We start from the raw sequence: 10,598 nt of genomic DNA, 5'->3' as shown, positions 1-10,598 counted from the left end.
CTAAATTGAGCTCAAGCTGTTATGAATTGAGATCCTTAAAATGGCAGACTTTGCATACTTTGATTCTATAATGAAACATGGGCTAATATTTTCAGGCAACTCATGTGAAGCTAAATATGTTTGTTTCACAAAAGGATGCTACAAGATAACGGCAGGTATGCATAAAAGGACATCATGTAAAAAGATGTTTTAAAGTTTAGAAATAGAGACTTTATCTTGTGAGTACATTCTTTCCCTGATGATATTTTATATTAAAAACCAAGATACATTTAATACTAATCAAAACATTCATTCATATTCATTAAAAATAGTTAATTTTAATATAAGACACATAGCAGATTTCATCTAGCCTATGTTAATCTCAAACGTTATAAAAAGGAATTCCCTCTTAATGCTTTGAAAAGTCAAGAGAAAGGGTTGAGAAGACAATTTATTAACAAAATTTATCCACACTCATAACTTCAATCCAACTTAAAAAACTGAATTAATCTGCTGGCTACGTATTATGTATAGTCCAACTTTTGACTTGTTCCACATCTCCAAGCTACCTGTACAATACTGATGTAAGATCTATGGAATACAATAAAGGGAAGAAAAAACGATAAAACTCTCATTGAGAATTTTACATTTAACATTGATTTGGTTGAATGTTGTAGAGTAAGTTTCTTTGATATGTTAGAAATTAGTACGGTGAAGGGCATTTTTCCGGAAAAACCAACTTTTTCACTTTTAACCTAATTTGAACACGCATTATTCAAGTGTTTGAATTCATAAGGAAGAACGATAAGTACTATCCCATAAGAACAACATTCTTAATTAGTGTCTATTGTCGTGGAAATGCATTTTCAGTTGTACTGGTTTACTTTAAGGAAAATTACCTATATAATATAATACAAATTTGTTAGTAAACAATCAGATTTTCACTTATTAGGCCTACATGTAAAGCAAAGCTTTTTAAAAAATAACACGTGAAGACTATGAAAAAATCGAAATTATTCCTGAGAAATGTAATCAGTTCTTTTTTGGATATTATTTTTCGATATAAGTAATTTTTCACTGAAGTCGTTTTCAAATTGCTACATTGAATTTTCTTGCCCTTGATAGCAAATATAAGGTATTTGTCACTAAAGTCGTTTTCAACCGGTTGGACTTAATGTTTATTGTCCTCGGTAGCAACTTAGAAATCCAAGCATAACGTGAATTCATTTTCTGGATAGCGAGCGGTCTACAAATCTTAATAGTCATATTATTTCCTTAAAAAGGAAACTAGTTTTTTTAACTATAAAGGCAGCAAGAATAGTAGGCCTCGTGCATATTTTGTGTCCCCTTAAGATTTTACTTTCGAAAATATATGATCGAAAGATTAGGTTTATCATGTTCATTTCTATAGTTGCACCGCTACTGAAATAAACCTAATGTTTTGTAAAAGAGTTCGTCTATATTATATATACCTATGTTATATATTAGTGTATATTTTGTAACATATAATGTTTATAGGAGATTATATAAATAGGTAAAATTAAATTTAAAACTTTCCATTTGCATGTTAGAAAGGATCCAGCCTTTCCCAAATGCTTCTTCATTTATATTTATACATAAGTAGGCCTATTCGTGCTATGAGTCCTCGCTATAGGCCTATATTATTTAATTTGAGTAAATGTATCACAGTTGAGATAAAGAAAGGTGACAAAGTTTCTGGTATTTTCACACATTTTATCTTTGAAATTATATAACATTTTAATAAAATAATGGTTCATATTTGGTTTAACTTTTGATATTACTTTGGATAATTCAACGTAAAACTGGGAAAGAAATATTTGAAGGGTACACGGGAAAAACGATCAAGGTCCATCAAAAATCGAAATTGAGTTAATAATGCCATCTTATAGTGGAAAGGAATTACTATCATGTGATCTAGCTAGTAACAAGAAATAATCGTTCTTGACATTCCACTACGTCAATTTCTATTAAATACACACATAACAAAGTATTAAGTGCTTAAACATTAAAATTTGTTTTTCTCGAAACTTTCTAAAATGGACCTTGATCGTTATTCCCATGTACCCTTCATTTGTAGAATATTCCTGAAAAACTGTTTTTAATTCATGGGTAAAAGAATTTTAAATGTTAGATTTTCTTCCTCTTGTATTAATTAATTTTCTTGGCGGTAACATTGAGTGTTAATTCAATTCTTGAACTAGAGAATTTTTTTCGTAATACAGTCTATGAAGTACTGTGTTGAAGAGTAAATAAATAAGTACCGTATATAAAGGGATCTCTGAACTTTTAAAGTGACGCATCGCTTGTAGCCCATGCAGGGCATGCAGTCGGCAAGCGAGAGGTCGGTTACAAGCTATATTCAGTCGTAGTCGTACCACAGTCTCGTATATACAGTCACGAAGCTTGAGTTGTGAGGGTGCTAGGAACAATAGACTGTGCCGGTACTATTTCGCATTGTATGTAATGAGGCGATATTAGCGATCCTAGTGGTTAGCAACTATCTATAGATGGATATTTACTATGTATTGAGCTTTGTGACTGTATATACTAGATTGTGGTCGTACTGTGAATATGTGAATATGTACTATTTGCAGCAAAGAGTGTTTCTTGCGAAGAACTATCATAGATACCGTTCTATACGAAAGTGTCGTCGTTTGTTTTTACATGATTTCCAGATGAAAACGTTCCTAACAGAACAGAGACTGCCTTATGATGCTTACTTCGCTTAGTGGATACCTTGCCGCGCAATAGTGAGAGGCTGCGTCACCCGTGAGCAAATCCATTCAGTTTTCGGACGCTACAAAAGGTAACTTGCAGTGATTAGCTCTCTCGTGTAAACCGTTCGTTGGTAAAGGTGTCGTTACGCAACCCGATGTTAACTATCTCAATTTACGAACACTAATGGGTGGCACATGCTGCTTTGCGTTCTTGTCTCACTACCAAAAGAACAAAACCGGGAGGCAAACAACAAGCGAGGCTGCCGCGCCCGCTTCGGCCGAGACAGCGCGCTATCATTAATCGCTGCGCGACCTTAAGAGTCTCACTGTACCTATAGAATATGATTATATCCTAGTCTGTAAAGATTATGGAAGTAATAAATCTCTCATTTAAATTTTCGCAAGTGAAAAATAAAACAGGATTCAAGATCTACAAAATGTTAGCAAGATCACTGTTGATGTATGGTATAGGCTTAGGAAGGATGATGCATTTAAATATTCGACTTCATCCGCAACAACATGTAGTCCAGACAAGAGCAGAGCTAATTTGAAAAACACACATTTTTATAATATAATATAGTTTTTCATAAACACCCTTTTGATGACAGAGAAAGTCAATTTTATTTGAAAATCTTTGCCAACGACATTTTTTAGATATTGGGAACCTAAAATTCCAAAGAAACTGTTTCGAAAACCGGTGTAGGCGAAATGGTTTTGTCTAGTGATGTGAGAATAATGGACCTCACCGGATCTTGCGTTGATTAAAATACTACAGTGATTCCAGATTGATACTTATATAATTATGATTATAGACTTTCTCGTTCAGAGCTAGAGCGGCATAATTACCAAATGGAGGACTTACTGTGTCAACACGTCTGGAAATTGTACATGCAGCTCATCACAATAACAATAATCCCAAGTTCGTATTTTTCCCCATTTTCAGACAAACACGTATTTTGATGTATGCTGTTACATATTTTACATCCGCCAAGCTCTTCCTAGAAATATTTGGAAGATAAAGAGTTCTGTCGCCACATCCATAACATTAACACACTAAAGATGAGAATTTGGCAGAAAATATTTACACCATCATTTCAGAACTTTACTTCATGATAATCAGAAGGAAGGGGCCCATTTTTCCGAAAATATTCTTCCGAATGCCAAAGTTCCGAACGCGATTTAATTCCGAATTCCATTCTTCTGAATACGATTATCCAAAGTCAATTTTTTTAATGCTATTATTTTCAGTAGGTAACGAATTCCATTTTTCTGAATACGATTTTCCGCAGTCAACTTTTCGAATGCTATTAGCCTATTTTAAGTTCCGAATACGATTCCGAAAATATGACAATTTTTACAGAATACAAAATATTTCAGAAAACATAATGACAATTCTTACAGAATGCAAAAGATATATTTCAGACATGAAATTGCATAAGTGTTTTAAGGGGTGAATTGATGTCCAAGTGTCTAAAGGTAGTCCATGCGCCTCTCCTGGTCTTTGTACGTTTGGTACTGTGCTACAATTCCCGCAATCCTCGCCTGCAGATTCCTCCACTGTATTTGGTTCCCCTCGTACAGCACGACCCATAAGAAATTATCGGATCATGGAATCGGTATCTCTTTCCTCTTTCTGGAATTCTGACAAAACTCTATAGAATTTGGAACTGTGTTTACCAACAACCACTTGAAAGCGGTTGTGGAAAGCTTCACTTATTTTGTTCGTCCGGTGTTCGTTACGCATTGTTGCATCATGTTGATTTCAATGGACAACGGGATAAATATTTATTCTTGAAAACCGATTTTATTTTTAAAAAAATCCTCCTCGGAAGAGAAAAGTCCAATATCTAACCAACCAATTATTCGAAAATTTGGTTTCGGCATAATTACATTCGGAAAGCACAATTCGGAAATCTGTATTCGGAAACTTGGTTTCGGATTTTTGCATTTCGGGAAAAAGTACATTCGGAAAAATAAACATTCGGTACAGTGAATTCGGAAAAATGACCCTGAATCTAATGAGAAGTATCGCGAACTACTGCAGAATTTTATTAAATAAAACGTGCGATCATTTTAAGAACGTAATTATCAAAATGTAACAAATAACATAGTTTTTAAAAAGTTGGAAATAAGTCGCCTAATTATTTAAATCCGAGTTTTTCTAAGGCATGAGTTTTTATTTAGTTTCCTAAATGTTAACCTGTAAGTCTGTACTTTATGTGACTTGCCCCTATATTTGAAACACCAATGTTGAGAAAGGATCTTAGTATTCACAATAATATGGGTTTTGAAAACACTAGATATTGTGTGGAGAAATAATACGGCCAATCAGAGATGAGAGCTATAGGCCTATTCATACACAATCTAAAACAAGAGATGAACAGCCACGAAAATCATCATATTATAAAATGTGAGAGTAGTGAAGATTACTGAAATTAACGGAGTGATGCAAGGGACAGATTTGGACAGCCATGGAAGCAGTTTTTCAATGAAAACTTCTGAGATCTGGGTGAAGAATTAAGGCGTCAGGGGGAAATGGAGAAACAAAAGCAGAAGCAGAAGATAAATATGAGAAGTGTTTTTTTTTAATTTAGAAGTGTAGTTTCATTGCAGTTTCGGCCAATTATGAGGTCTGCATCTTAACGCATAAATAATGTTCTGCTTTCATGGATTCACAACTGTTTGATTCCATATCTGGACGGAATTCAACAAATAATTAATCTGGAAATTGAATTTAGTTGAAAAATACTGCAAGTTTGTCAATATTCTATTCAACCTTCAGAAAATAATCACAGTTAAACTGTTTTGGAAAATATACCCTTCAAATACATGATTGATACATCTTGTAAGTTCAAGTACATATATATTTATAATTTAGAAATTACCCTGCAAACGTGGCATAATACATGTCTTCATAACAAGGCTTACATTTTCTCGTGGACTCATGATGTAAGCCAAAATTTTAGGTCATGTCGAATATTATTACTGTAATCCAGACCAGATTCTCAGTCACCTCTTCTTTAGAACCGATGTGTAGAGGAATCAAGTACGAATAATATTGCTTATAGCGACGTCTCCAAATTCTGTGGCTGTGAATTCTCTTGGTCATATCAATTAAAGCTATTTAACTGCATAGTATTGGTCTCGTCTCGGGGTTAGAGGTCTCGTTAAGTTTCGCTTTTACTCTCTTCGCTTTTGCGTCTCTTTTTCTTCCCAATACTCTTCGCCTCTTCTATTGTATCTGGCAGCTTGACGTTCAGAGTTTCGGGGAAGTACAGGGCCAGTAACCCGGACAGCACAGACATGGCCCCGAACAGGAGCAGTGGCAGTGACTCCATCACCTTATCCTGCGAACATACAACAATCCCTGTAATTTGATTGTAACGTGGTTGGTTAGTGTCCAAAGCGAGAACTTCATGACTGGCAAGATGATATAACAGAAGCATTGTAAATTTTGAAGTAGATTTCAAAATTATAAAGCTATGGGAGTAGAAAGTATATCAATTTTCTAAACGAAAAGCACTCTTATAAAGATGTTGCCATTGGTATTTTGGCACGTCATTGGCAAATCTCCACGTTAACTTTATTTGAGAAATTATCATGCATATATTTGTAAGAGTGCAATAGCTTTTGTTTCTGCTATTGTAAGGGCATCTCAAGTTTTCACATGATTGTAATTTGAATAAGTCACGTGGATTATGTTAACGAAGAGTATAATTACTTCCCTTAGTGAGGGACTACCTATGAACTGAGTCCACATGCACGAAGACAGACTCTTTGAACAAATTCATAACTTCTTGAGTCTTTGGGATACTGTAGTGACGTTAATAAGATCTAAAGCTGTCTCTTAAACGGACAGACATTTGAAGGCCTAATAAGCCTCTTTTCTTATTTTGTTTCCTATTTATGCGACAAAGACCTCTGCAGTTTTAAGAGATGATACCCACAGAGGCAAAGCGGAAACTTGATGGACTTGAGGAATAGTTGGCCAGTAATTTTGTCTGGATTGGAGTTCTTCCAGTACTCTACTGTAAACATACTACTTGGAACTACAAGTTATCCGAAAAAAAAAACAATGCTAAAATTTGTGTCACCCCTTAGAAAGTCAACGCCCCGAGAATTCAATTCGCGAATTTTGAATTCAGTGAAAAATATGTTAACCACTGCAAAACCGAGAACGTCAGCTTGTAGGAGATATTAAGATGTTTCACTGGTGTACCAATTAACGTGAAGTTCTTGTGTTTCATGGACTAGGATTCCTGACCTATTTAGTCTTCAAAAGAAGTATTCTTTAAAGTACTCGAGTAATTCATTTTCACTATTTCCTTTGTTTAATGAATATAAATGAAGTAGAACTGTGTTAGTGTTGAATTCTGTTAACAAGATTTTAATTTCATCAAGGATATTTTACAGGAAGATCGCCATACAGGAGGTGTGTTTCAGCACCTTTAACTTTTTAAACTTTTTTTAGAACAGAGAAATCTTAGCTCATAGATTGGTCTGATTTGAAAGGCTCGTGTTCGGTTTCGGAGAAGGCACTGACTTCCAGATCGGTTCTTGTCCTCCTCAGCTTTCTATCAAATGAATAGGCCTACCTGTACCGAGAGTTACTCTCGTTGTAGCAAAACACCCGATGATAATGCTAACCACTCACAATTGAGGCGTGTAGTTGCAAAATCAGATACATCACTTTTTTTTTTCGAAAGGAGTTAATGTTATATTTCATATCTTCATATGATTCTACAACTGCTATAGCACTGTTATGCTCCAAAACCAGATACATCACATGGATTTGTATGATGAAAAATAGTATTGGATGTAAATCCTTGGTTCCTTGCAAACGTTTTGCCTTCTTACTGAAAAAATTATGTTTTAGTGATGTATCTGATTTTGCAACTAAACACCTCAATTCACATTATGAAAATCTATCAACCATATACAGTAAATTAACTCTTTGTTCTACGTAGTTGGACTTGCCTGTTCTAAAATAAAAAACAAACACACACACACACGTGTATATCTTCTTATATATAAAAGTCAATGTGGCTATGGACTATGTATGTATGTATGTATGTATGTATGTATGTATGCATGTATGTATGTATGCATGCATGCATGTATGCATGTATGTATGTATAATTCGTGTTAATAGATACTGAATAGTTGTTAGATGCTATTCATAGTTGTCAACATACTATTTCATGACATTCTATAAATAGTTACTGTAAAGAGAGTCTGTTTAAAAATTTTGTACGCAGGGAAAACGAATATTTACTGAACAATGGATACTCCAATATCTCGTTTAAAAATGTAGAAGAAAGTGGTACAGTGTGTACTTACTAGTAGAGGCGTCTGTGGTGCAAGGATGGAACCAATCTGTCCGAACATTGCGCAGGCTCCGAGCAGGGAGTGCCTGAGTTCAGTCGGGAAGAGTTCTGCGTTATACACGTACATCACTGTGTACGATATGGTGATGGCGAACTTCCCCGCCAAGAACAGCAAAAGTCGTGCCCACTCCAACTCTGAATTAACACAGTAAGAGCATAGAAGGAATATTTAAGAAGAATATGTAGTACTATGTATAGAATGATTAAGAAGGGAGAGTAAATATTTTAGAAGGCGATAGGTGAACAGTAAGTAATATCATTAATTTTAGAGGATTATCCTTTGAGATAATATTTCAAACAAATAATTTAATTCAATTTTGCTCGTTTTTGCTTCCTCTCCGAGATAAAATTTGCTTTATATGAAATATTTCATATCATATTTTGGGAAAGCCATTGAATTAATTCCCAATATGCGAAGTCAATTTAAGAGAGATATATTATGATAATAAATTATTGAAAGAATTTATGTTTGTCGTCTAAATTTGCAGAAATTTGATCCGAACAAATGTAACATTTCAAAGTTCCCTTTCAGAATGAAAAGTTACGTTTGTTCGGGTCAAATTTCTGCACATTTAAATACAAAACTAAAATTCTTTCAATCATTCATTATTATAATACACTGCTCTCTTAAGTTAAATGAGCTTATTGGAAATTAAATTAATGCCTTTCCCAAAACACGGTATGAAATGTTTCATATGAAACAATTTTATTTTTATCTCTGAAAGGAAGCAAAAATGAGCAAAATTAGTCAACCTTTTACTTGAAATATTTAAAAGAATAACGCCCTGAAATTAATTATATTACTTATACAGTAGTTCACTCTGTATACTATTTTGAGTAAAAAAAAGTTCATATAAACATGTGTCTAATTTTCAATGCCTGTGGAGATAACACTGTTTGAATGTTACCCATAACAAGCGTTACAAGTGGCAAAAAAAGAAATAAAAGTTGCTTATTTACATAGTATCAACACATTTTAACATGTTATTCAGTGCGCTGAATGTCGTTTCAGATTGCATGTGCATCGGATCTGTACAGATGAACTACAAACAGTTTGTCCTGTACCCTCGGCGCAGTGGATTGCTAGAGAATGTAAGCAACCACTCAAGGTCACATGCTCTCTACCTCCCTGTGATGTTGGCCCGTAGGAGGAGGGAACAGCCTACGTGGTGTTTATGTTCTCCAGATATCCATTGCGCTCTCTGGACATTCTTTATGAGCAGTGTTGGCCTCAGATGATCAAGGAAAAGCAAAACTTACTATTCCTTTGTAAGTAGTCAATAGTACGTGATCGTTTGTTTCTTCATACCAATAAAACAGTACGGAACGACGTGTTTCAACCAATCATGGCTGCTAATCTTACAATTTTTATCACCTCCATACCATTCTTTTTTTCACTTCCCTAGTATTTGAACGACGTGTTTCAACCAATCATGGCTGCTTATCATACAATTTTTAACACCTCCCTAGCATTCGTTTTTTTCACTTCCCTAGTATTTGAACGACGTATTTCAACCAATCATGGCTGCTTATCTTACAATTTTTATCACCTCCCTAGCATTAGTTTTTCCACTTCCCTAGTATTTGTTGTTATCACCTCCCTAGCATTTATTTCTTTGTTTGCCAACATTGTACTTTCAATAATTGTATCTTTTAAAATGATTCATGTTGATTTCATCATCCTTAATTAAAACTTTTCTATCATTTGTCCTGTTTATATTATTTAGGTTATGTTATAGCTTCTGATGTATGACATTATGGACAGTAACTTATCAGAGATTGTTTAATATATATATCGATAATATTAACTGTTTTAATCAAAATTAAACTGAATCAACAAAGTTTTCTTGACTAGTAAACGTTCATAGAGTTCAATGAAGATTGTATAGCTGACACAACTGGTAACAAGAGAACACTGATCATAACATACTACTGCCATCTAGCGGAATATTTGTATGATGAACTGGTACAGCAATACATTTTCAAGAGTTTAGTGAGTCAATTAATTTTTTATTGTATTAGAGTACTTTATTTCTTATAATTTGATATACTTTCTTATAATCTTGTAATATTCAATTAAATCCCATTCGAGTTTTGATTTTCTCTAGATAAATCGAAACCTCTAATGAGATTACTGTTGATAAATTAAGTAAATTTATTTTAACGTTACGTCATAGATCTACCTAAAACTTACGCAAATTGTATCAATAGAAACAAAAGAAAAAGTTTCAACATTAACTACAGTATTATTATTATTATTATTATTATTATTATTATTATTAATGCGCTGATAACATAGGTATCAGTCTGCATTTCTTCTCTCTATCTACATTGTTCAATGTATGCTGTTTTATGATGAAACAATATTTACTCCCTTGTCTCTTTTTTCTGTTGTGGGTTGTAATGTATTATCCTTCTATCCTTGATACAGTACGATTATTTAGTCCTGACAGTCGCCGGAGATGTGCACCTGGGTCAGGCGAGTCCATTTAGT

General features: G+C 34.0%; 1 protein-coding gene across 1 annotated transcript in view; it reads right to left on the bottom strand.

The window, feature by feature from the left end:
- Window positions 1-5,754: 5,754 nt before the first annotated feature.
- Window positions 5,755-10,598, bottom strand: part of LOC138705838 (organic cation transporter protein-like) — an 85,786-nt gene continuing 80,942 nt past the window's right edge. The window contains exons 11-12 of the mRNA XM_069834512.1: window positions 8,058-8,239; window positions 5,755-6,064 (exon numbers count right to left, since the gene is read on the bottom strand). Of these exons, the coding sequence (XP_069690613.1) occupies window positions 5,885-6,064; window positions 8,058-8,239 (362 nt within the window). The 3' untranslated portion in view covers window positions 5,755-5,884. The remainder of the gene's footprint in view (window positions 6,065-8,057; window positions 8,240-10,598) is intronic.

This window comes from Periplaneta americana, chromosome 9, assembly GCF_040183065.1.
Source record: "Periplaneta americana isolate PAMFEO1 chromosome 9, P.americana_PAMFEO1_priV1, whole genome shotgun sequence".
Taxonomy (NCBI): domain Eukaryota; kingdom Metazoa; phylum Arthropoda; class Insecta; order Blattodea; family Blattidae; genus Periplaneta; species Periplaneta americana.
This window is presented reverse-complemented; position numbering and strand designations above follow the sequence as displayed.